Source organism: Desmodus rotundus, chromosome 13 (assembly GCF_022682495.2).
Source record: "Desmodus rotundus isolate HL8 chromosome 13, HLdesRot8A.1, whole genome shotgun sequence".
NCBI classification, from domain to species: domain Eukaryota; kingdom Metazoa; phylum Chordata; class Mammalia; order Chiroptera; family Phyllostomidae; genus Desmodus; species Desmodus rotundus.
The window spans coordinates 4,145,905-4,172,388 of record NC_071399.1 but is presented as its reverse complement, the minus strand read 5'-3'; the positions used below and the strand labels follow the sequence as shown (position 1 = coordinate 4,172,388).

Here is a 26,484-nt window from a genome sequence, read left to right as displayed (position 1 = left end):
ATTGCTTTGGTTGGATTCAAACTGCGAATTGCCTTGGGCGGCAGATGGAATCTGGGTCCAGTTCTTTTATCTGTCCTCGCTCTCTGTTTTGTCTGCCCCACCCACATGCGTGTGGCTCAAGGGTGAGTCGAGGACGCAGGCAGGGCTGACACGCAGAACTCAGGGCTCCCCTCTCCGAATGCCTCTTGAGATTTCCCTCGTGCTGGTGGCCCCGGTTGTCCAAACTGCCTGCTGGCTCTTCAGGCCCGAAAGACGGCAGGTTTTTCTGCCATGGGTTCGGCCAGCCAGCTGATACTGGCTTCCAGCTACCCTCAGGATAAAAAGTACAAAAGATGGGAAATCACTGCCGGCTGCTCCCTTTTCCCAAATCTCACAACTCTCCAGAACTGGCCTGCTTTTCCTCACTCTCCAGTGTTGATTTTGTCCAGAATCTAGCGTGGGGTTCAGCTGGAGCTTCCTCTACAGGGGAAGCAGAACCTCCTTGTGATTTTGATGTTACATTTTGTTAAAACTCAAAATTAAGTTTAGAAGAATGCTATTCTTAAAACGCCCATCCTTGCCCTGGATGAGTGACTCAGCTGGTTAGTGTCCTCAAGGTTGCGGGTTTGATTCCCAGTCAGGGCACAAACAAGAAGCAACCAATGAATGCATAAATAAGTAGAACAACAAATCAATAAACAAACAAACAAACAAAACACTCCTTTCTAAACAAGATCCTATTTTGTCTACCTATCTGGTTCTTTGAGGCTTCTCAGTACAATTTTCTTCCCATAAATCGAGTGCATTTCTTCCTAGATAAGCATCTAGGTTTGTCCTACTGAAGCTGATTGGTTCATTTGCCTATTATTTCCTTGTAACTACTTTGCTTATTTTTGGAGACTGGCATTTACGGCATCCTGGCTGGCAATGGCCCTTCCCCCTCCTTGTCACAATTAATTTTCAGTTTCCTTCTGAAATCACATGGTGAGTGTCACACCATGTCACTGAGGTCATCAACAGTCCCTGCTGGTTCCTGGTCTGCCCTCAGGGTCGGCCCTGTTGAGCTCTTTGGGTTGAGATCACTGATCTCGGGCTGGTTCTGTCTCTCCAGGCTGGAGTTCAAGCACAAGTATGACTAGGAACAGGCACTGGCCTGGCTGGTCACCTCACCTGCTGCGAATTTCTAGAGCTTTGCACGGACTGCTCAGTGACAGACTGGAAAGGGATCCCAGCCACCTTCCATGCCGTTTGTACTTTCTTTCTCTTTTTTTCCTTCCTTCCTTCCTCCCTCCCTCCCTCTGTTCCTAATACATTGAACCACTTTGAACAGAATTTTCCACAAATATACAGAAATACCTTAAGATGGAGGTTCTTCTTTTCATTTGCAAAATAATCATATAGTTACCTGAACTAAATTTGAAAGAAAAAAAAAGAAGTTAAAACTAGAAATAAAATATAGCACATTATCGGGCCTTTGAAATTTACTTATTTTTAAACATTAACAGATATTAAAATCAAGATCAGAAAAATTTAAATCGACTTCTCTTCTAAAAATATACTGACAATTCCTGTTTATCATTTTTTATTAATATTTGAATACAGTTGTCTCCATTTTCCCACCACACTTCTCCCACCCCACCCACTCCTAATTTCTATTCTTAAATGTTACTTTTATATTCTGAGTCACCATAGATTTCCACAAAAATGCATTTGAAATAATACAAGTGTTAGCATATCTCCAGCATGTAACAGGTACCTGATGTTTGTTGAATAAAAAATATATTCTTTTCCATTAAGGAGATCTTACTTCTTAAATTTATTTAAGAAAACAAAAAATACCTTTAATCGCATATTATGAGTAGTGGCGATTCCTGAGAAAATTAATCATTTCAAACAGAATAGCTTTATTATTTTATTGTACTGCATAATCCTCTCCTAAAAGAAATAATTTCTTCCCCAAAGAAGTTACAAGAGACCAAGCACATACTAAAAATATTTTATTGTCATTAATACAGTAAACATACATACTAAATGTAATATACTACACATTTGATGAAACTCAAATAACATTCATCAAGGTTAAAAAAAAAACCACATAGCCACAGAATGGAAAGATGGCATACATTAAAAAAAAGTTTTTCAACGTTGCAATAACTTGACAAAGCGACACAGATATTCTACAACCTTTCTATTAAACAAAAGGGGACTAAACATGTAGTTTCATTCCACAGGAGGGGAAAATACTAGCATCCTGGAGAAATGTTCATTCCTGGTCCATTTTCTGCCCACTGGAAAAAATTGCACTGGTTTTCCTTACCCAGAGGACACGCAAAAAAATTCTTCCCGTTATTAGGCCCGATCTTCAACACTGTCCTCAGGATGGAGCGCTTGCCGTGTTTGCAGAACGGGAAGGTCAGGTCTGCCCACTGAGGGGACAAACAGAAAGGTCGAGAGTTTGGGTGGAGGTGGGAACAGAGGGGGCTGAGCCTGGGTACCTCTGGTTGGTGCCGCATTGTCTTCACTGCCGTTACTATTAATCTGACATCGTAAAACTGGTACAAGTCATTAGCTGTTGCACTTTAAAAGAGCTTAGATCCTACAAGAAGCATCTCTTACAATTTGGCTGGTATCACACAGAAAATTCCCATAATTCTGAGCATCCCTTTGTCTCATTGTAAAGCAAACACGAATGTTCCTGCTATAGATCTGTTTTAGTTAAAACCACCCATATAGAAGAATTCTCATGATTCTAATACTAAACTTCCTTAGACTCTTATGAAAAGCATGAACGCAATGCAGAATCACTCAAACTAATTTAGATCCTATTGTATTACTCTTACTAATTTTGGCCTCAAGACGGCTATAAAGCAGGCTGAGATATTATTAATATTGCTAATAATATTTTCTCCATTGCATCTACAAAAGCGTCCTGAGAAGGCGGTTTGTGTAGTAGGATGGAGTCCATCTTGTGCAGGGGTTAAGGTCTGAAATCACTATCAAATTCTCCCTAGGAAGACATCACGTTGAAGAAGTATTTTCCCTCTTGATAAGGCCAACCAGAAAACTTTGCTCCAGCACCGAATCAGATCCATATTTCCTTCTTTTTGGTTACGCACCCAATGAAGCAGTTGAGAAACATGTATCTATACTCACGAGAGTCACACCCAGAGCTGAGGAAGAGCAAATCCCTCTCTTCAATTATTTAGCCACCTGGAAAGTGTACTCAGTAACTTTCTAACTTTGTAAACCAAGGGCTACACTTCTATACTCCGGTTACAAATATGAGACACTCTCCTGATACAATAGCCTCTATTTGATTAATTCTTTTGATAAACCTCCTTGAATTTTAACTTAATTCAACATTCAGGCTTTATAGATTGAATGGCTATTTAAAGTTTAAAGGTAAAGGGGGAAAAGGATTTTTACTTTTTACATTTTAGTAACCTAAGTATTCAATTACATTGGAGCAAGCTTGATAAATCTTACACTTACTTCAAAAAATCCACACTGGGCTTCTCTAGGCAGAGGACATGCATAGAAGCGTCTGCCCTTGTTCTCGCCATCCTTCCTCACCACGCGGAGGACGCAGGGGCGGTGGTGTTGACCGCAGCGAGGGATGTGAGCTGCTGACGCACAAGCATCATCTGTCCTGCTAATCTGAAGTTCACTGTAACAACAGGTTACAAAACAACTGCAGCATAGCAGTGCTAAGGGGATGGCGCACTGCTCCTCACCCTGTGCTAGAATCCTGCCCGTACAATGAAACTGTATCAAAAAGCAGACCTCGGTCAAGTCTAGGTAACTACACAAACTGCTAGGTCTTAATTCTTGGTTTTCCCAGGTAAGACTAATTTACTTCTAAAGCAATCTGTAGACCTAAGGGATGTCATTTAAATTTGTCAAACATGAAAACACAGCTGAATTATGCATGCAATACGTCCAACTTTGTAAGCTTTCCTTTGTGATCACTGGTTCTTCTCTTACCCAAAATCAGTGGCATCACTTTTATTTCCTCTAAAATATTCTCAAGGACAGCTGCCCCCTTCCACCCACAAAGTAACTAGACTCACAGTCTTCTCCGTTTTCTCATTGTTGACAAACCCTCAGCAATGGCTCTGACAAGGCCAGAGAAGTCACTCTTTCTACTCTCCACTCTGCAAACAATTGTGTATGCTTTCCTTTGATCAGGCAACTATAATAGTTGCAGTCCTGTTGTGGCAAGGAGCAGGCGCCTGCTGGAGCACAACTGAGTACGACATGAAGCAAATCAGGAAGCTTCCTAACCCCCCCCCCCCCCAATCAAGAGCAGCTGCAGGTTCTTCTGCACAGAAGGCCGAGGCCGAGGCCTCTGCCCTGCAGCTGTGCGAGCGAACTTGCTCTTTGAAAAGAAGCTCCATGATTATTTTTAACCTTTTAAAATAGGTTGCCTATTTTTAATAATGCCCTTATAAGAGTCTTTTTAATAAACTAGTTGAAGACAGAAAGTGCTCACATTAATTAAAATCAGCAGTCCTTCTTAATATCCCTACTTTGTAACTTTTTAATGATAAAAAGATTCATCCTTTCTCATGTTTTAAATTAATTTCTAAGGAACAAAATAGCATTCTAATTTTTAAAAAATACTTCTAAATCAAAAGTAGTTAGTTCCCCTTTCTTTGATTCTTAAACTAGATGCTCCTCGACTTGTGATGAACCCGTCATAATTCAAAAGATTCTAAGTAGAAAATGCACTGAACACGCCTCTCCCACTGAACACAACAGCTTAGCACAGCCCACCAAATGGGCTCAAAATGCATTCCCGACAGCTGGCCGAAATCATCTGACGCAAAGCCTGTGGTATAACAGTGTCGACTCTCTCATGGAATTTATCACGCGTGTCTCTTTTGCACCATCCGAAAGCTGACCAACTGTGAGTGGAGCCAGTGAACTCAGAGAAGACTTCAAATATCATCTCCATATAGTTGCCCTCTCATGGCGCCTCAAGGCACCGAATGCCATGAAAATGTTCAGAGACCTTCCCCTTCCCCCCGTTTTGTTGAGATGTCATTGACATGCGAGCGATCTTTCATTTGGGATGAAATGGGTTTAACCTCATTTATAAAGCAGATGCTTAACTACACTGCTTTAAGCAGGTTCACACATTCTCACGTCTGGGACGGACTCCCAGGTTCTGAGGGGCCTTTCTGAAGCCGTCTGGGCCAGGAGCATCGCTGAGGAAATCAGGACCGGGATATTTTGCCACAACTAGCTTGTTGGTAAGTTTTTCCAGGGTGGGGAATAGTGGCTTATATTTTAGAATCCCGAGTAGTGCCAGCCAGAAAGAGGGGAGCTGAGGGGCAACACACTCTTCTTCTGCACCACCCCCTCCACGGCACCACCCCAAGCCCCCTGAAGATAGATGTTCAAACTTGAACTTCAAGAGAAGCTAAATATCTGGATGGTCATAGAGAAGTCAAGAGATTTCAAAATTGGAGCCAGTGGGTCATCAACAGAGTTTTTAAATTTTTCTTTGAGGAAAAAAAGAGGTTAAAATACTAATAGAAAGGAATGAAATGATGCTCTCATTTAAAAAGAAAAAGGGCACGTGGAAAAATAATTTTATGTGATCTTTTGACGGTGGCTGTCCGAGATAACAATTTGTGACACATTTGCTAATCCATCTGCTCCAACCCAGAGCCCTCCAGGGTCCCGGCAGGTGGAAGGAAGGCTGAAGGTGGAAAAGAAAGGCCCCTGTCGCCTCTGGGTTTGTCACCTCTGTGTTCCACTCCGTTTCTTCCTCGGCATTAAGTTAAGGAGAAAAAACCAGCCGCATGCTGTCTGATCCTTGTTTCAGAGTATGGTCCACGGACCGGAAGCACCAGGATCAGGAGGAAGGCCTCAGACCTACAGAATCGTCAGCCCGCTCCCCGGAGCCCTGGCGGACACAGAATCCCCATGGTAACAAGACTCCAGGTAATTTGCCGTCACATTAGGTGCACTGAATTGAGTTAATGTAACGAACACCGATGCCACCTGTGATCACATGGGCTCCCAATGCGCACAGCTAACCTTCACGTTATGATAGGAAACATTAAAAAAGATAGTTGAATGTTCCGATTAAAGGAGGACATCTTGGTCCCTCCTTTATGTTTCAATCATTATTTAAAAAATTTCCGAACTGTAGCAGAACATTTACTTGGGTAAACTCTTATTTTGATGAGGAGGATTATAAATGGTCTATTAATATAATAGCCCAGGGGGTCCCATCTTTTCAGATAACATGTACTTTACGCTGGTGGGTCCCATGGCTTGTGGCGTTGCAGCCACAGAAAACAAGGCAGCCAAGGGGAATGGGGTTTGTTCCAATAAAACTTTACTTACAGGAACAGGTGATGGGCTGGAATCAGCGTGGCTACTGTCATTTGCTTGGCTAGAGGTTGATAGAACCCCCAGCTGTCCTGGAAAGTGTGGCTCAGTGGACTGAGCACCGACCTGCAAACCAAAGGGTCACAGGTTTGATTCCCAGTCAGGGCACATGCCTGGGTTGCAGGCCAGGTCCCAGTAGGGGGCACACAAGAGGCAACCACACATTGATGTTTCTCTCCCTCTTTCTCCCTTCCTTCCCCTGTCTAAAAATAAATAAATACAATATTTAAAAAATTTTAAAAAAAGAACCAGAGCAATGCTTGATATATAAGACATTCTCAATAACTACTTGTTGATTAATAAATAAACAAGCAACATTCAACAGAGAACAGATCAAAACTATCATTTAGGAAGAAGGACATTATCAATTCCAGGTTTGTAACTTTAAAACAGATATTATTTTTTTCACAACAAATTATTATGGCTTAGCTGATTTTATCATGGTTTAGCTGATTTTACATCATCCAAATTTTTTTTAATGAATCAGTCTCATTGGTTGTAGATTTTGTGGTTCAGTGGTGTTACAAGAAATAAAACAACCAACCAGAGGTTAAATGACTCATCCTGGATGGAACCAGGCGGCTCTGAAATCGTTGGGGACTGAAAATTCTCAAAGGTGACCCAGAACAGGTATAGTGTCAGCGCGTCACTGGTGAGTAGAGGTAGAACGTGGGCAACCAACCCTGATGGCAGCAGATGCGAGAAAAGTGGGTGATTCTGTTTCATGAATCTACGTGAGCCTTAGGACTGGCCCGGGAAAAAGTTTCACCTAAAACCCCTGTGTCCTTTGAAGAACGCATTTCTGTGTTTTGCTCTGTATTTATAATAAGAGGAACAAAGACTTAAAACTGTACCTAGCAGTTATTCTTTGCTGCTTAAAAATGGGTTCAAGCATCTAGTGTATAATCCAGTAGGTGGATAAAATTCAAGCATATCCAAAGATCAATCCGAAAATATGCCTCATCGCTATGTGCTGATGAGATCAGTAATTAAAAGTACTAAAGGCAAATTAATTGCCCTGTAATTATTAAAGAAAGACTAAGCTGGCGATCAATTCTCTGAGTGGACCACCTGCTCTAATCATATTATGTCGTGAGCCTCTGCTGGGCATCTTGTCCACAAGATGAGCACTGGAGCTGCCAGACAAGGAGAAAAATGAAATAAATGACAGTAATTTGCAATTTACTCCTGGTGAAGTATCTCGGTGCGGAAGGGCTGCTGGGTAAGTGTATTTCATCACTGGACGTTTATTTGGCTGGTTGATCTTGCCCGATTTTAGAGGCTCAGTCCTGGGCTTCCCGCAACCCCCACGCGCAGGGGCTGCCGCATTCTAAGCCATGCTTTTGCTGTGACTCATCACGTGACCCTGTTACTAATGGCTCGTGAAGAAATCGTTTAAATTTAAGGTCACATTAATGTTTTTTATTTTTTAAATCCCCATTTCATTAGTTAAATTGTGTGAGATTTTTCTACAAAGCACTAAAGAAATAAAAATATGCCAAGATATTTCATCTGGGCACAGCAAATGCTGCAATATTTTTAAATGATTACATCTACTGCTTTCCACTGAAGCCACCGCACAGAAAAGGCTGTTCAGAAATGATTCTTATAGGATTGCTCCCGGCTCAGACACACGTCACCAGCTCCTTCACGAACTTTCCTCGTGAGACGTTAATTCGGGTCGGAGGGAGAAGGTGGCGCCCTGACTGATTCAGTCAAAGTTTGGTCCCCTTGCTTTAACTGAAATGTCCATCATTTGAGAGTATTATGGACAAAAGTTAAACCAGTTATTATAAATGATTATAAACAAAAAAAATTAAAAACCAGTCAAGGATAAACCCTCAGGATTAACTGATAGTGAATTTAGAGTTGGGAGGAGAAACTTGACCTAAAAGCATCCATTGACCAAAACTCAGAAATCTGTTAGGCTCGAGGGAATCTCGGAGACTGTTCTAGGAGTGTACACCTGGTGGTCCCTTCGCCCGCTGCCCAAAGCAAGGCCCTGGGCATCAACCCAGGCAGAGCTCATCAGAGACGCCAGCAACCAGCATGCCCCCGAGATAACTTCAGATCCCACCCGCTAACTCTCCCTGCTCGCTCCCTATGGGCAGGCCAGGACACGCAGGGAGAGGACTCTTCACCTTCACTGCACTTCCCCTAAAAATGCTGAATACACAGCATCCTCTTTCTGAAGTAAGAAGCCCTCTACCAACAGCTTGGAACAGAAAGTTGTGGAGAGGTGTCTCTCTGGAGGAGGCTACCTGCAGGCTCGGACAGCTGGGGGGCCCAAATCAAGGACTAAACAAGGCGGGAAGCAGTGCAGACAGGGAAGGAGTGTAGACTGGCAGTGTAGGCAGGTGCCACTCATCATCCCAGAGTGAGAGACGCCATTGTCATTAAGTGTTCTGTATCCTGAGGACAGCAACTGGGCTCTTCTAGATGAGCTGGTAGTCTCATGACCCACATCTGCTTGGGCAGTATTTACTAAAGGGCAGGACAACTCTCTACTTTCAGATACCCGTGCTCCTTGTGCCTTTTTGGTTGAAACAAAAAAAACCCCACACCATCCCTGATGGCTATTTGAGATGCAGTCACTTTCTTTAGCAGGAATGTCACTAAAAGAACCTCAGATCCCTCTCTTTAGAATAGAAGACACTTGCTAAACTGTTGTAAATGGTAGTGTCCCTTTTAGAAAAACCATCTTTCATTGGAAGGAGATTAAAAAGAAAGAAAGAAAGAAAATGGTAACAGTGGTGATTGATAACCGGTAAGACTACGGGCGATTTGAACACTTTTCTTTATCCTGTCTGAATACCCTGTGTCGAGCATGTGTATGGTTACAGCCCGGAAAGAACAAGTTTTTCCATTTCCGCCCCCTCTTACGTTACAAGCTGGAGAAGCTAGAAGCACAGGACTGTAATCGTCTCTCAGGGTTTGCCCCTGTGACCACCACCAACTCAGCTTCCTTAGCCAGGGAGGGCTTTTCTGCCTTCCTGAAACTTCACACAAATACCTAAAGACCAAGGTGACAAGCGTCATACCTGGTGGAAAGTCGGGGGCTGTGACTTTTGAGGCTCGGCGACGAGCGGTGGGTTGTTCTCAGTTTTTTACAGGCTGGACTAGATAATTGAGACCCAGAGCAGACGGTGGAGGGCGCAATTCCTGCGTTAGGTCGTCGAGCTGGGTTGTGGGCTCTCTCCTCGGAAGGGGGCAGTGTGCCACCGAAACAAACGTTAGTGGGAGCCGAGTTTCGAAATTCCCCATCTAGTACCTGGTGTTGGCATTTTCTTCTTTCCAAAGGGCTACATTTATTGCTGAAATCAGTCAAGACGAGGGTTGTAGTTCCAAATGCAGTTTTCCTGTTGATCTTCACTTCGGTACTGGGTTTGCCAAAGCTATTACAGGGGTACTTCACTAAGTTGTTAAAGGCGGAATTTTCTTCCTTCTTGAGCATTGTATCTGGAAGGAGAGAGAAGTCATTCTGTAGTATAAACATAATACTGACTATGTGAGACATCTTTTTATTTGATTCAAATATTTAGTTCCCTCATTATAGTGAACTAATAGGTAGAACTAATAACACAAAGTTAGCTTGAGCAGTTCATAATTAATCTTCTGGTTAGGCAAGGAAGCATGAAGCACAACATTTGCAACAACTTGGACTCCGAGTTGGGTTTAAGAGAGATTTTACTGGCTTTGTATTCTCTTTGAGCATTTAAAGGTTGTCCAGCTCTCCCTTCTGTTACTATCGGGCACAGTGTTATAACAGCAACCCGGAGGTGCTTTCACTAAAAGCTTTAGACCAGCGGGCAGAGGTCAGGAACATTTCTGTGAGTGACCAAAGAGAAAGGCTTACAAAACACAAGCAAAGATGAATTCCAAAGACTTCACATTTATTCGAAATGTTTCCATGAAGCATTCCAGGATTTTAGAATCTGTAGTATAGTATGACCTAGATTATAGTTAAGAGAGACATCTATCCTACTCAGAAAAACAAAACAAGAAAATAGCAGGAGGTGAAAAGGCATTTCAGGATGTTGAAGTAAACGTGGAAACCTAAGAGTGTGGTTTTCTGAGGTCTCTCTGTCGAAGGACAAGGAAGAGGGAGAGACAGAAACGGGAGATGCAGTCCCCTCCGCTCGGTCCCTTTCTGGCCCGCAGGACGAAACACAATACGACAGCTAACACAATGCGGGGGTCCAGAAGTCAAGAAGGAACTTTCTCATCTCTAATTGGAGAAAGAAATAACACTCTGAGAACACAATAGACGCCACATCAACAAGATGGTTCTTAATTGCAGGTCTCCTGGAAGGTTTTACTCTCTCTGAACACATGCAATTGTGAGCTACAAAGAGTTATTTTGAAGGATTTCAATGAAATCAGTACAATTGTCTGAGTAAAGATTTTAATAACAAGGGGTGGGAAGGATAAAGAAGAGGGAAAAATTCCGCCTTTTTCTATTCCACCTGCAGAGATATTCTTACAGAAATCCTCCCTTTCAATTTATGAAACACTTGGGCTGAATAACAAACCCAAAAGTTGCTGAAATCTGCATAAAGCAAAGCTTTATTGAATAATTCATCAGCAACAGTAGAGAACAGATGTGATCATGTCAGGTTTTTGAGATACAAGAGGCACATACTTCTTTAGCTCAAGCATGTTTTCCTCCCTCTCAACAGAATATTAGCATGGTTTCCACGCAGAAGCTGGCAATTCCAGTAAATCTTTCAGAAAGAAAGCATTTCCCTTAGTTAGGAGGTATCAAGATGGAACAAGGAATATACCTGACTTGGTAGAATCAAACCTCTTTGAAAAGGAATGAGTCCCAAGCCCAGACTCAGTCTTACCGGGAGGCCTGGCAGTCAGGCAAGCGTCGCATGCCTTGGAAGTAGGCTTGTTGACGAGCGTGCAGGCCACACACGTCCAGTACTCCTCACAACTCCCAGCCATGTGGTCCACAAGATGGTCCCATCTGCTGGACGTCCGGCCGACTGCAGTGCTTCTAGTCGGCAGCTGGCTGTAGAGAATGTTTACAGCGAACCATTACCGCTGTGGCAATGGCCCTGTTCTTGCTCATTCTTGGTGTTTTAGAAACTACTGCAGAACCCTGTGCATAAAGCCAAATGCTACATGTTTGTTCTTGCACACAAGTTCAAACTATCTCAGCAAAATGTTTTCACTTGGGCCCTGCTGATGGCCATGAAAGGCAGAAATGCCAAATCAAAGACTTTCTTCAAAAAGTTGTGGTTGTGTTATGTTTTTAAACCAACTTAAAATATCAGACCTCATCACTAGGAAGCATGTCTCAAATAACGTTTTAACTAAGTGGTACTCTTCCCAAAGCAAAGCTGCAATATCTTCATTCAGCCAAATCAGGGGAGAGAAGGAGGCACGTGGAAATTCGAGCATGGAGAGTAACACGAGCAAGGATTTATGTTTCCATCACGTACCTCTAGAATTTCTCGACAGTACCTACAAAGCACCATGTCAGTTCCATAATGGTGGCCAGCATACCTGTGCTCCTGTTATTAATCATCAGGGAAAACTGTTTTATGTTGAATATCTAACAAGCAGATTAGGAAGGAAACAGCAAAAGCAGCCCTGACTTTTGGCCGCCAATGTAAATCATGCGTCTCTACCTGGACTTCTGACCCGAGTTTTCCCTGTAACAGACACTGCCGTCCTTGGTGAGGCTCCGCGTGATCCTACTGTTCAATGCATAGCCCCAGGTCTCCGGGCACGCGTCCCCAGTTATCGACATACCTACACCTCCTTGCAATCACTCTACAAACACGATTAAAGCCAAAGGCTGGGTACTACCATCTGAGCTAGAGATCGTCTCCTGAACTCAGAAGTAGCCCAAAAATGACCTTTGGCTCCTTCTGGTTCTTTGATGAAGGCTTTTACTATTTCCTTCCAAGGGCTCAAGCACTTCAGCTATGTCTTCTTCTTAATAGCTTGATGGGTATTCAGTTATGTTTTCTTATGAGTGGCCATTGAGTTAGCGAGTTGGGGCAACCAGTATACCTGAAAAATCACACATCTCACCACATGTCAACTTGTCGTGGATCTTCTTTCTGACAGCGAGGACAGAAGTACGTCATTCTGTGATTGTCCCCTAAGCGGCACACAGTTATTCTGCAGCAGCACCAACCGCAATTGGGACGCTTGTAAACCTTAAAGTGTTTAGAAACGGCAGATCCTGCTTTATGGCACTAAAAGCAAACAAATAAACAATATTGTAATGCTATCTATAAAACAGGGCTGCTACGGAGCTGAAGATAAATTCTTGAAAGTCACTTCTGAAAATAATTCTTTAAAACTTTGTGTGCTATGTCCATAGAATCCTTTCTTTCACCTGAGGAAACAGTATTGACAAGACTCAGCAATATTTGTCAAATAAGACTTGTGTGAAATAATTGTCATTATTTTATTACCATATTTTTTGGACTATAAGACGCATCGGACCATAGGATGCACCTAGGTTTTAGAGGAGGAAAATAGGGGGAAAAAAACCCCACTCCACCGCCCCCCCACCCCAGCCAGGCAAGCTACATTCAGACTATAAGATGCACCCCCATTTTCCTCCCAAATTTGAGGGGAAGTGCGTCCTATAGTCTGAAAAATACGGTACTTGTTAGTATTCAAAATTGTTCTTGGAAAAGCTTTACCTTCTTATCTACATGGGGTATGAGTTCTATAATTTAAAATGTCTTTCATGCTTTTAAGGTTTTTTTTTTTAAATTAGGCATCATTATGTAGTTAAAAGAAAAAGACTAGATTAGCTTTAAATCTGATTATTTTTAGAACACTGGAGCTGCACTTTGTTTCAACAACCAACAGAAAACTGAACAAGATTGTCTTCTTTGTTGCCCTGATCGAGGAGAATTTTTAGTTTTTCATCTTGCAGATTCACTGAACAAAGACGATGAAAATTCAAATGCCACCCTAGCAAAGCACATGGTCCATTTTGGTATAAGTTCTGTTTCAAAAGACATTTGATATTCTGTCACAGTTTTATTCTGCTCACATACATTTAAGCTCCTACAAAAGAATATTTTGGGTTTACATCAGCAGTGTGAAAATTGGAAAGCCCAGAAATATGGCTCAGCATATATAAGCTAAAAATCATGCAAACAGCTTACATTAATGTAAGCAAAGTACTGAATTACCCAACTTAATCTGGGAACAAAATAGGTAGTTGTCTATAATTACGTTTCCTTGGAAGAATAAGTGAGCACACATAATACTAAAATAGCCATAGATACTCAAGGCAGATGTGTAAAGCGAGGGGTTCATTAATACGTGAGGCCAGCTAATGAAGAATTCCACAATACCTGCCTTTCTGAATGCAGTAAAAATGAAAATTTGAATACAGAAAATAGGTCGTAGAGAAAAATATTTTGATACTTTGTTTAAAAGATAAAATGTGTTTATTGAACTCTATGTATCCATATATATGTATGTGTATATATATGCACATATATAACTTGCAAAATTTATAGTTTAGCAAGTATTTATTTCATTCTCAAAACAGTCTTTGTGGTAATAAATATTGTCTCATTTTACAGATGAAGAAACTAAACTTAAAGTTAACTAAGTGATCTCAACCACACAGAATGTAGTGGTGAAATCTGAACTGAGGTCTATTTAAAGAAATTCGGCCAAGTCAAAAGCTAACAGAGCCGCTCCCAACTTAGCATAAAGGGACTTTAATGCAGTAATAGGCAAGTTTGCACTGACCCATAACCTAAATTTCACGATGTAAATCAGGCCCCTAACTGGGCGCTCTCCATTATTGCACTTCTACACTCTTACCACTAGATGGCTATACACTGCTTTTACTTTCTCGGTGTCATTGAAAGGAAAAAAACTGACATTTTATGATACTGAAAAATATTTGCTCTTACCCTGTAAAAAAGAATGCTGAAATCACGTATCATTTTCACGAGGTGATGGATCTGTTCATCTGTTAACTGACAAACCTTAAAATAGAAAGACGACTGAAGAGAATTTCATAATTTGTCCACTATAGCAAAACAATACCCCTTGCCAGTTCTAAAAGAACTGTAAATAGATTTAAAATACATTCCTATCTTCTAGAACCCCATTTCTCACATACCTATTTAGTGTCATTAACAGTGGTTTTATTTTTAGGTGACAGTACTACAACTAAAAAAAATTCGTATTTATAAATTTTAATTCTAAGTTCAAGTATTTATTGACTATCTCTTCTGTACAACACATCCGCAACATCCCAGCACTGGCCGTCAGTCGCCTTCAAAAGTCTTGCTGGGTCTGCAAAAATGTTAGAGAAAAAGAATAGAAAAGAGAAAGAAGGAAGGAAGGGAAAATAGGCACGAGCGTAGATGACCACCAAGATCACTACCAAGCTTTCAAAAGACAGGAATTTATACACACGCAGGAACATCGCAGGAACATCGAAGTCCTCGTTAACACACGGAAGAGCTCGGAAACAGGCCTGGCTGCCGAACGTCTCCGTGAGGCAGCTGGCTGTTCATCCGTCTCCTGGCGGAACTAAGGAACGTTGGGCCAGGTGGGTTCAAGGTAACTGCCGAAGAAATTCTGTCTGACGTTTACGCCTGCGGTGGGTGTAGGGAGATATCTACAGCTCTACGCGATAGGAACTCATTTACCAATGACTGTAAAACCAGAAGTTGCCTAATCCTCAAAATCATTCTAGAGGTATTAAATACACTTTTAATGATTTACTCTAATTTAAAACTTAAGCACTTCTAATATTCATTTTTTTCTTACTCTATCTTGTATACTATATTCACTTACACCTTGAAATGTTCAACTACTTTTTCAGTAATTATACATGTGATTTTAGGGGGCTAATGGCTAAGCTTCAGAAATGCCATTAATATTTCAGCCCTCGGACATTATGGGCAAATGATCGTTTGCTAGATGAACAGCTGGATGGATGGAAAGATAAAAAGTAAATTATCAGCTTATCATAGATTATAATACTGTAGGTAACAATACTCTCAGTTCTTTTTTTTTTTTCCCAGAAACATTTTCCGTAGAGGTCTAGGTGATTTTTAAAGGCCTGCTGTTCAAATTCTGTTTCAACATTCTCACATTACAGAAACGTGACCCGTGTGTTTAAAGTGTCATAGAGTAGGACCCGGTATAGAACTACCAGTAATGGGTTTCTTTGAAAACTTATTTCCTACTGATTTGGATTACATGGAAACTGTCCAGGAAATAATTACACAAAATAGAAAGGTGTTTTTGGAATCAGGTAGAAAATACGACTCAGTGATAGACAGACACCATTTGGATCTGGATCAAGGTCGTAATGGACGTATCTGCCCCAGAAACGAAAATATATGTATCCCTCCACCTGGCTTGAGGTCTAACCTCTGGGACCTTCTCACAACTTTGTCCTGTTTTCTGCAATTTTAACTTTTCCCTTCCTACCAGTACTTTTCTCTCAACATATAAATAACTTCACATCTCTCCAGTGAAGAGCAAGAAAAAAACGACGACAACAAACCCAGTTCTTGTCCTAACGTCTTCCTCTAGAAGTCTGGCATTTTCCCATCACTCAAAACTAAGCCATATTAACAAGTACTCCAAATTTTGCTTCCAGTTTTGCACTGAGCACTCATTCCTCAGTCCCTGCTACCCAGCTTCCATTCTCATCATCCCACCGAATCTGCATTTTCTAGGAGTCGGGGGGGGGGGGGTCTGTTGAGTATGCATTTAATATGCCAGATACAAAAGGAAAGGTGTGAGCTGTGTTCATTCATACACTCGACAAATATTTCTTTCACACCAATCTTGCACCAAAACACTGCATCCTACCTGCCTGGATATGTGGAGACACACCGTCCTCCTAAGAGACTGCATTCTCGCAGAGGAGAGAGCTTTTTGAACAGTAAATATAACACGTAAAGAACAGACAGGGTTTGAAAGTGATCAATGGTGTGGGGAAAATAAAAAGCAAAGCAAGCAATGGAAGACTGGGAGTGTGATCCGGGAGTGGGGAGGCAGAGCAGTTTTAAACAGTGTGGGCAGGGCTGGCCTCATAGAGACTGACATGAGCAAAGACCTGACACCTGCCTGGGGAGGATGTTACCACAATACAGATTTAAGTCTTCCATGTGGGTCCCTCAGAAGTATTTAAAAATACAGACGTCATTTAAAAAATACGTGTGACCTACTTGCACCGCTGGGTGGAGACCGCTGTCAAAGAGAGCTTCGTTTTTGATGATGTTGCCCACCCCTGGCAGGACTCTCTGATCCAGTAACACATCGCAGAGCATCCGTCCCATCTGCTGCTTAACCTCCCTTTCGGCTCGGGGGAAGCTAAATTTAGGTGAACATACATCTAATTCTTCCATCATTCGTACTCTCTGTTGGCTTTCTGTTGTGTTTCTATAGGGAGGAATATAAGACACATTAATCATACGTCTGGTTAAAACTTCACAGACTGTCATTGAAAATGAGCTTTGATAGAAATATAACCCAATGAACTCTAGTATTTGAAGGCTCTTTTAAAATGAGCTTTTATCAATTGTAAGTAATTTTTTTAAATTCTATGTGTTTTTTTGTTTTTTTCCACATGTGACACCCCAAACAAAACTGTAGAGCCAACCCTCACACTTTTGAAGCTGAAGCACTTTTATTTTATTTTATTTTTCACCTGAGTTCCACCGATGAGTCAAAGAAACAAATCAAATCTTGGGTGAGCTGGACTTCCAACACAGGAGAAACTCCACCTTTATTTTTATACTCAAGTGAATTAATTGTGATGGAGCCTTTCATTCCAAAATGAATCCTGAAACAAAATCAAACACTTTTTGAGTGGCAGAAAGCATACCATGAACCATGTATCAAATTTCTGTTCCTTCTCTTCACTTTCTGGGTTATAAGCAAACAAATGTTAGTCAGGATAGGCACTTTGAAAGGGCAAATGACGGTAGCTAGCATTATGTATTTTTCTGATACGACTTTGTATCTTTATAAAAACCAGCAGATGTGACAATCAGTTTTTCAATCCACAAATAAAACAAATTGTTAGAGAAAGAATAAGGCCTCAAAAATAAGCCCAAGAAGACAGACCGTATTCTATTCTTCTTGTCAGATGAAACATCTTTTCTTCACAGTACAGTCTAGGATCTTTCGGCTTTTTCTCAGGTTCAAAAGCTGGGATGAGATGAGGCTAAATCTGAATTGCCTAGAGTTTGTGTTTTTATAAATTCTACAGTCACTGACATTCAAAGTTCTTATTTCTAGCCACAAAGGGTGGGAAATGTTTACCCACTCCAAAACGATACCTTACAGTTTAAGACACTTAAAAGTCTTTTCATCCCCCTGCTTTACGATATACAATAAAATGTTTTGCAAAATCTTACGCATCAAAAAAAAAAAAAAGAAAAAAAAAAGAAAAACTCAAAATGATATTGTCTTCAATTCTGCTAGTTTCCTACCTGTCTACCAATTCTTCTACCGTTACATGTTATTGGGAAGAGGGAATTTATAAATATTTACGGTTAACGTGAAAGCCACAATGCGGTGATAAAAAATTCATAACCTTTCAGTTTTTATAGGATTGATTAGCATGTCCAGTTAAAAAAAAAAAGGGAAAATGGTTTTATGAGACCTCTGGTGAAGATCAAAAGTGATTCTTGAGATGAAATACTGTGTTCTGCCTTTCAAATCCTTCTCCTTATAGCTTCGTCGAGTTAATAAATATGGCTCTTCTGGCAGCAAATGTTACTGCTCGGTGCTTCTAATTCCAAAGCGCCGTGTTACAGTATTGTACAAGGTTAACCAGTCTAACTTTAAAAATGTGGGCTTTAAACTCTGTGTGCCCTACTATCAATCACAAATGCATTTTACATGCCCATAGCTCTTGACAGAAGAAATGTGTGCCCGTAAGGACTCCATGATTTAGTTTATGGAGGTTCGACCCCGGTGGAAGGTGTACAACTGCCGTGCCCAAAAGCCATCGCCTCTAGAATCTTTCCAGCCACATGGCTCATAAAGGGGATTCTAAATCACTTTCTATAATGAAACCACACCTACATAAAAACCCTGGAAAGGTTAAGACCCAATTCAGATGCAGGAGTCGTCCCAGTAAGAACCCTGAATCAGGAAGTATGCCTCTTTTGGTCTTCTACATAAATCTAGTCAATTTAGGGGAAACTGTGCCTAGAAGGACTACTTTTCATTTTTTTTTTATTAAATAGCTAAACTGTGATAACTGGGCCCCAATAAACCAACACATTTTGAGTGTTTATTGTTAAGTCCCTTTTAACGTAAATGGGGAAGAATCTGCATCATGAAAAATGTTGAGGTGCCGTGAACATCTCTGGCGTTGGAACTATTGCCACCCTGATGATTTATGGCCCAGGACCGAGGCTCGCGTGACATTCACATTTAAGAGCTAAACTTGCTTCTTAATAGCCCTCCTTATAATAACCTAGTGTGGGAATTTTTTAAATTTTTTCATTGACTGACTTTAGCGAGAGAGGAAGACAAAGTGGGCGGGGGAGAGACATCGATTTGTTGTCCCACTTATTGATGCATTCACTGGTTGCTTCTGGTCTGTGCCCTGAAGGGAGATCGAACCCGCAACCTTGGTGTATCTGGATGATGCTGTGACTGAGGTACCTGGCCAGGGCAGGAAAATTTTATTAGAACCTTATTTCTATCTGTTGATCCTCTCAAGCTCCCTCTACTCCCCCCTCCCCCACCCAGTGGGCCCCCAGAGATCATTCCCTCTGCATGACGTGACTCTGCCTGACCGTGGTGAGTGTTAGCCCCAACCTGAAGTGGATTCTGTACCCCCACCTCCACCCCCCACAGACACAGGGGATTCCGGAATGGACACCTGAGTCAGGCAGGGTCCATCCACACCCAAGCTGGATTCGCCAGAGTTCTGAGGATCTTACGGATTTAGGACACAGAGAGGTCCGCTTCTTTGCAGTTTTGGGAGATAGAACACGGGAGCTGTTTCCCAACGTGGACACGGGGAAGGCCCAGGAGGCCTGTGTGCAGAGAGGAAGGCTGCGGCAGGTGTCCGTGAGGACCAGGGTCGGGAAAGGCCGTCCTCACCGCCGCCACGTTCAGCCACTGCTCCAGGTCTCCCTGAAGCCCGGCTGCATTATCTGCAGGGATCACAGGATACGCAAAATTCTTCTGACAAATAACTACGGAACTCGTCTGAGTTGGGTGTCTGTCACTTACAACCAAAGTTATAATACAAACATTATGTCCAAACTAAAATCGAGGTGATAGAAAGAAACTCCCTCCACTTAGAAATAACTTCCTAAAACAAGCCAGTAAATGAGACCCGAGTCTACCTGAGCCCTTAGCCACATGCGCCCAGGCTGCCACTGCAGAATAATCTGAACGTCCTTCAGCGGCGCGAACAGCATAAACAGGGGCCCCGTCACAGATTCCTGTTAATGAAAACTACACACTGCTAATAAGGCGATTGCTTATGAAAATTACCAGGTGGTCAAAAGTATCCGAGGTATAACAGAGCTGAATATAATGATTGCAGTTTATGCTAGGAATCAGAGAAGAGGTTATAAAAGAAATACGGTCTGCACCACGTTGAAGAGGAAGAAAGATGGTGTGCTTTCTCCTTAGCACAGGAGCTGAAAGCGAACAGAGCTTCCAACCTGTTAACAAGGAGAACAAAGAAATCACATTACTTACAAACCCACAAATGTTCTGGAGCCCATCAGAAACACGAGTTTGCAGGCAGCCAGGGGAGCTAAATTCCAATGAGTGACAAGCCCTCTGTGCACAGACAGACAGACGACTAACTGTCCCACTGTGGCCGAGCACGGGGAAAAGAGACCCGCTACCATGAAAATGGGTATGAAAATAAAACAGCTAAATTTTCAACAAACTTGAAAGTGCTGTGTGGCTGGTAGGCCAGTTTAGCATTCCTGGAGGCAGACGCAAGTTGCGTGTGCACTCACTCTGAGCGCTTCCCCTGGTGTCCACTGGGTGTCGGCACAGGAGGAAGGTGGCAGTCACTGCAGGGGACCTGAAGGAGCCACCTTCGGTGGTCGGCCCGGTCTGCACAAAACCCTGTCTGCTTCTCAGACACTCCAGTGAAGCAAACGCCTTAAAAAGCCTTCCGCCGCTGTAGTGGAGGGAGAGGTACAAGCCCAAGCTTTCCTTCCCCGAGGAGTAACTGCGCGGTAAGTCTCGCACCAAATGACAAGCACTAGTGGTCAGCCGCTGGGGAGCTGGGGAGGGCGGAGCTGAAACCCTGTGCCCCAGGCCCAGGGCAAGTGCGCAGCTGCCAAGGACCAGCAGAAACAAAAGCCACCTGTCCCTGGGGGTGCAGCAGGGGGGTCAGCTTTGAACAGAACCTTGCAATGATGTGAGGAGACACTGTTCCCACTGGGCGACAGGAAGGAAACTCCCCTGTGGCACCAGCGCACAGGATGCGCTGAAAGCTGAGCGTGCAGAGCTCACGCACACAGAGGCCAGCCCCTGCCTCCCTAGGCCCTGCCCGGGCCACAAAGCAGCCACAAAGCAGCAGGAACAGCTGGAGTTTTGGACACCACAGATGCCTTGAAGGCAACTAGCACACCTGAACAAAACCTGAATCAAACTCAACGGCTGTCAGACTCACTCAATCCCCCACCCTCATGACCTCCTAGAAGGTGCATTACTATTTCTGGGCTTAAATATTTTGTTCTTCCAAATGTGATACCTAGGATTCAAAAACAAACAAACAAAAAAACAAAACTACAACACACACACACTAAATAAAGTGAAGACATAAAGCCCAATGCCAGGACACAAAGCAGTCAACAGAGCCAGAACCAAAGACGTCCCAGATGTGGTACTGGGACAGGAAACTTACAATCCAAATAAAAACTTAAATGGCTACTTGCGGAACCCAAGCCCGGTGAGTGTGCCAGGATGAGGCCCCTACCTTCCACAGGGTTAGGTTGCTGCACAGAGGTGTTGTGTTACCATGTTCGTGGGCTGTGAGAGCGTGGCGCGGTGGCGTGAATGAACACACGGACTCAACGTGGAGAAAGGTTATGCACAAGCCGTTCCCTCCTGGGCCACCAGTCGCAGGCGCTTTGCTCTCCATTCAGGACAGATTTCTACGTGCCTTCAAAACTGATGCAAAAAGCACGAGGAACCAAGACTCAGCAAATCCGCATCTAGGGATTTATCCCAGGAAAACAGCAAAATGTGTGCAAAGATGTTAACTTCAGAGTCATTTCTAAGAGTGAAAAATAAGGGAAAATGCTAATCAGTAGTGGTTGATTAAAAAATGGTGATAGATGTGCCCTGGCTGGTGTGGCTCAGTGGGTTGAGTGCAGGCCTGCAAAGCAAAGGGTCACTGGTTTGATTCCCAGTCAGGGCATGTGCCTGGGTTGTGGGCCAGGTCCCCAGCTGGGGGACGCATGAGAGGCAACCACACATTGATGTTTCTCTTCCTCTCTTTCTCTTTCCCTTCCCCTCTCTCTAAAAATAAATTAAAACATCTTTTTAAAAAATGATGGTAGATCCATACATTATACCTTTACACATATAATAACATACATGTATATTTTGACATTGACCAACCAATGCATGTTATGTGTAAAGAAAAGCCAAATGTAGATTAAAATTCCCATTTATATAAAATTGCTCTGTGCAATATCATTTTATAGTCCATGCTATGTATGAATTCATGGTTTATATACAACTTATATTGTATCTATGATATTCATAAAAACTGTTAAGAGTGCTGTTTTTGGTGCTATTTATTTTTTCCTTTACACTTTTTGGAACTATCGTAATGTTTTACAATTGACATAAATAACTTTTAAACTAGGGGAGAATTAGAATAAAATAATGTGTTTTATGGAAAGATACACATAAGCAGACAGAACCTGCGACCCCGCCAGCTGTCAGGTACAGAGAGCAGGTAAATGAATGAGGTGAAAATTTCTCTATTTTCTCCAGCTACACACAGAAACCTGTGTAGCTGAAATAGAAGAAAAAAGTTACCATTTCAAAAACTGAAGTATTTCATTTTCTGCCTGACATGACTTTAATATGCAGCTTCCTTTTTTTCATGTATTCAATCATTTATTTGAAATTGAGGTATTGCTGACAATTGTTGAGGTACAACGTGTAACATAACATTACATTAGTTTCAGTTGTATGGCACAATGATTCAGTGATTGTATACATTGCAAAACAAGCCCAATAAGTCTAGTTAACGTCCCTGACCTTACAGTTACAAAAATGTTTTTCTTGTGATGAAAACTTTTATGATCTATCCATTTAGCAACTCTCAAATAGGCAGCCTTATTGAAACTACACTCACTATGCTGTGATTTACATCCCTGTGACTCACTTAAGTTTATAGCTGGAAGTTTGTACCTTCTGATAATGGTCAGCTTCCTTAAGTGGAAGTGAGAGAAACTCCACTCAAAACAATGTAGGCACTCAGGACTACTTAGTAGCTCAAGTGAAAAAAGCCAGGAGGTGAAAGACAAATACCATTTGATCTCACCTGTAAGTGGAACCTAATCAACAAAACAAACAAGCAAACAAAGTGTAACCAGAGACATTGAAATAAAGAACAAAATGACAGTAAACCAGAGGGGGAGGAGGGGGAGGAGGGGGAGGGATAATGGGGGGAAAAAGGGGAAGGGCCATCAAGGAACATGTATAAAGGACACATGGACAAAATCAAAGCAGGGTAGGATCAAGGGTGGGAAGTGGGGAATGGCTGGGGTGGGGGGGAAATGGAGACAACTGTACTTGAACAATAATAAAAAATGAAAAAAGTAAAAAAGAAAGTCTCAGGAAAAACTCAGACTGAGTACAAGAACAGAAGCTAGTAAGATTATGTTAACATCAACTTGACTTCTGCGGTTACTGTAGCTAGACGACCAGCTTCCAGAATGAAAAATGTCCCCAAGAGACAAGGAGCTTGTTGGGTAGACTACGGTAGGTATTCACTACCAGAAAGTACAGAACTTAGTTAGCATCTTCATCACACTTCTTTCCTGGCTGGCCTGTGAAGTGACAGATTATAAAACCTATGTCTAAACTGCAAAATGCTTTTGTGAGCAGCATCGGATGGATTCCATCAAGACTTTATTTTAGCGCCCTAAAAAGAATCGTCACATTATCTCTTGCATATCTGTCTAGAGGATCATATCACTTAAACTGCAATAAATTACAAAATCGATAATGTATAAAGCGTCTCTAGGATGGCAGAGCCTCTAAAATATTTCAGACATAGTTTCTGAGTGTATGATAATTGCTAACATCCAGCATCACACACTTCACAAACTGGAAATAGCAAAGTGCTTTGGAAAGAGAGATTCATTAAAAATATATATCTTTTAAATGTTGGTGCAAGATGTAACAGCTGTGTTCATCTTGATCGCCAAGGGCAGCTTGTCGGGTGGGTGTGTCTGGGTGAACACACGTATAGATGCACGCACCCCCGAGATGGGCAATATACCCAACCACACTTCACAGAGACCGTACTTGGTAGTGGGATGGGGAAGGTGTACATTCAGTCTTGCTTGTTCTTTATTTCTCATTGTGCTCGAGTGAGTATTCGTTACTTGTATACAAAAGTTAAAAATGATTTTTCTTTGTTATACGTGAAGAGCGTCCATACAGTGTTCAGAAGACGTACAGGTATTAATCACACGTACCACAACTGTACACCTGAAACAAATGAGTACCTGCAGTACCCTAGGCACAGCGCTCTTACAAGCACGGGACCACTATGAGGCATCTTTTCGGAGGACCAAGGGTCACTGTCTAATCCGCATCTCTGGATATCTATGTGGCACAGTCTCTGACAGAGGGCTATGCCTGCTTTCTAGTTTCACAACCAGTGCTCCCCCCGACCCCCCAAGATTCGTGGCCTGCCCTGCAAGAGGCACTCAAACCCATGGGCAACTTTAACTGTGCAAAGCTGAGCCCTCAGGGAAAACTGTAAGCCATCATTAAGCGGGTTTCCAGCTATAAGCTCCATAAAGGGCAGGCCAGCCACCCGGGCAGGAAACAGAAGCCCCAGCTGAAGACTTCGGGTCTATCTCCTGCTCACAGACACGCAGACTCACACAGCAATCCCATTTCCGTGACAGTCACCATTCTCCCAGGAAGCACGGGGTGTGTGTGTACATGCTTTTACCTTCGAGTGTGAAATGGGCTACAGTTGATCTTAGGGTGTTCAGTTCACATTTAAACAACTGATCTGTTGTTGACCTTAAATTGTTATACCAGAGTCATTAAGGCTGTAGGGGATTGAAAGGAAGCAGCCCCTGAACTTCTCCCCAACACGCCCTAAGATACACCCCCTTGGGGGTTGGTGGGGGGGTGTGGCACCATTTCCTTAGTTTGAAGAGCCACTTCCCCTTGTCCCCTTCCTGACAGCCCTGCATGGAGAAATGCTGCCCCTTGTCAGTCTGGTGGGGAACCCTGGATGGAAACCACAAATATATCTTCACCTAACACCGGAGAATCAATAACACATTAAGGTTTGCAACCGCCCTTATGGGATGCCATCATGACCTGCTCTGTTCTGCCCACGCCAGTGACGCAGCCTGCAGCAGGTCAGCTCCGCGGGCACCAGGAGGCACGTGCTGAGGTTATCGCCTCCAGATGGGAAGGGACAGTGTTGCCCAAGGACAGCCACTGCTGACAGTGGGGAACACCTCCGGGGACAAGCAGTGACATAAATACTGAAGTCCTGTAAGCACACGGCAGATGACATGCAATAAATAAGAATCCTATCGTCTCTGATTATCTCATAATATAGTCACGTATCGTCTCCTAATGGCCGTTATTTACGTTCAGGTAGAAGCATGGAGTCCAGTCCTGAGAGTTTTCTTTTAAGAAGATTGAAACGGTTAAATATCTTAAGGAAACACTCAACACATTCAACAGTCTTTACAGTTTGCAACAGCCTAGACTACACTCCGAGAGACAGGGATCCGAGAGGCATATTCACCCACGGGCCTTTTTCATTTTTCTGCAGAAATTAACAGGTGATCATGCTCTGCTAACAACATACCTTTCAACTTTTTTCTTACTGAGTCAACTGAGGCGGTAGATGGAGTGGCCTCCCTGGCGCACAGCTAGCAGCGAGTTTCCGTAAGCACTGTGGAGCAATGGGGAAACTTCCCTCTGCGGAAAGTTTCTGAACTTTCTGTAAGTAAGTTTCCCATTCCGTCCAAGGCTTCAGAGAGGGAAAGCAGGCAGAAAAATATAAAAATATTGAGAGACACTTAAGCCAAGCTAGGAGCTGTCATAAATACCAAGAAACTGATGCTGCTAATGCAATGAACAGTTGGTGCCCTGAGACGGGAGAAGAGCCGTGGAAGGGATTTGGAGGAGAGCAAAGCAGAACTGTGCTGTTCTAATATCTCTTAGGAAGCCCTCCGAGCTGATCCATTTTTTAAAAAAAGAAATAAAGTGACTAGTTCTCCAAGTCACGATGACATCACAATTTATTCTTCTGCCTATTGCTTTCCATGATAGCATCTCAACCTCTTCTGTTAGAGCGCTCTTAAAAGTGGAGTATTTTCCACATGATTTACTGTGACACCAGGCAAACCGCAAGAAAAGCCTCCTACCCTTCGTTCAGCAGAGAGGCGATATGTCTGCTGTAGCTTTATCTCACCGTAAAGCCTTCGGGCCAAAGTACAGGAAGAGCTCCTTCCCCAAAGTCTCCACACCGCTGTACACGGATCCACTCAACAGTCTCAAGGCGTGCCGGCTGGAATCTGCATTCTCATTCGCTGTAGCAGCCTGGGGGAAAATACAGATGCACATGAAACACACACAGAAACCCTGAACACAATTACAATTTAAATCTTCAATGCATTTCTGTTCCTCCCTGTCCAGGCGCATCCCAATGAGAAGAATTATCGGTAGCAAGTGAAGGTAATTAATCAGCTGTTTACGTACATTTTGTCAAATTATTCTCCAGCCCTTTAAAAAAAGAGAGGCCACAGAAATTAGGTGCCAAAAAACTAACTGGCACACAATCACAATGGGATTCTGCTAGGACACCACAGCTCTGCATAGATGAAAAGGAAACAGAAGCACGGTGTGAAT

At 42.6% G+C, this 26,484-nt stretch overlaps 1 protein-coding gene across 1 annotated transcript in view; it reads right to left on the bottom strand.

Annotated features, from left to right (window-relative positions):
* Positions 1 to 1,990: 1,990 nt before the first annotated feature.
* Positions 1,991 to 26,484, bottom strand: part of NEIL3 (nei like DNA glycosylase 3) — a 37,722-nt gene continuing 13,228 nt past the window's right edge. Inside the window, exons 2-10 of the mRNA XM_024562609.3 lie at positions 26,048 to 26,175; positions 17,060 to 17,194; positions 16,578 to 16,791; positions 14,295 to 14,369; positions 12,433 to 12,599; positions 11,232 to 11,401; positions 9,426 to 9,843; positions 3,472 to 3,646; positions 1,991 to 2,405 (exon numbers count right to left, since the gene is read on the bottom strand). Of these exons, the coding sequence (XP_024418377.2) occupies positions 2,223 to 2,405; positions 3,472 to 3,646; positions 9,426 to 9,843; positions 11,232 to 11,401; positions 12,433 to 12,599; positions 14,295 to 14,369; positions 16,578 to 16,791; positions 17,060 to 17,194; positions 26,048 to 26,175 (1,665 nt within the window). The 3' untranslated portion in view covers positions 1,991 to 2,222. The remainder of the gene's footprint in view (positions 2,406 to 3,471; positions 3,647 to 9,425; positions 9,844 to 11,231; positions 11,402 to 12,432; positions 12,600 to 14,294; positions 14,370 to 16,577; positions 16,792 to 17,059; positions 17,195 to 26,047; positions 26,176 to 26,484) is intronic.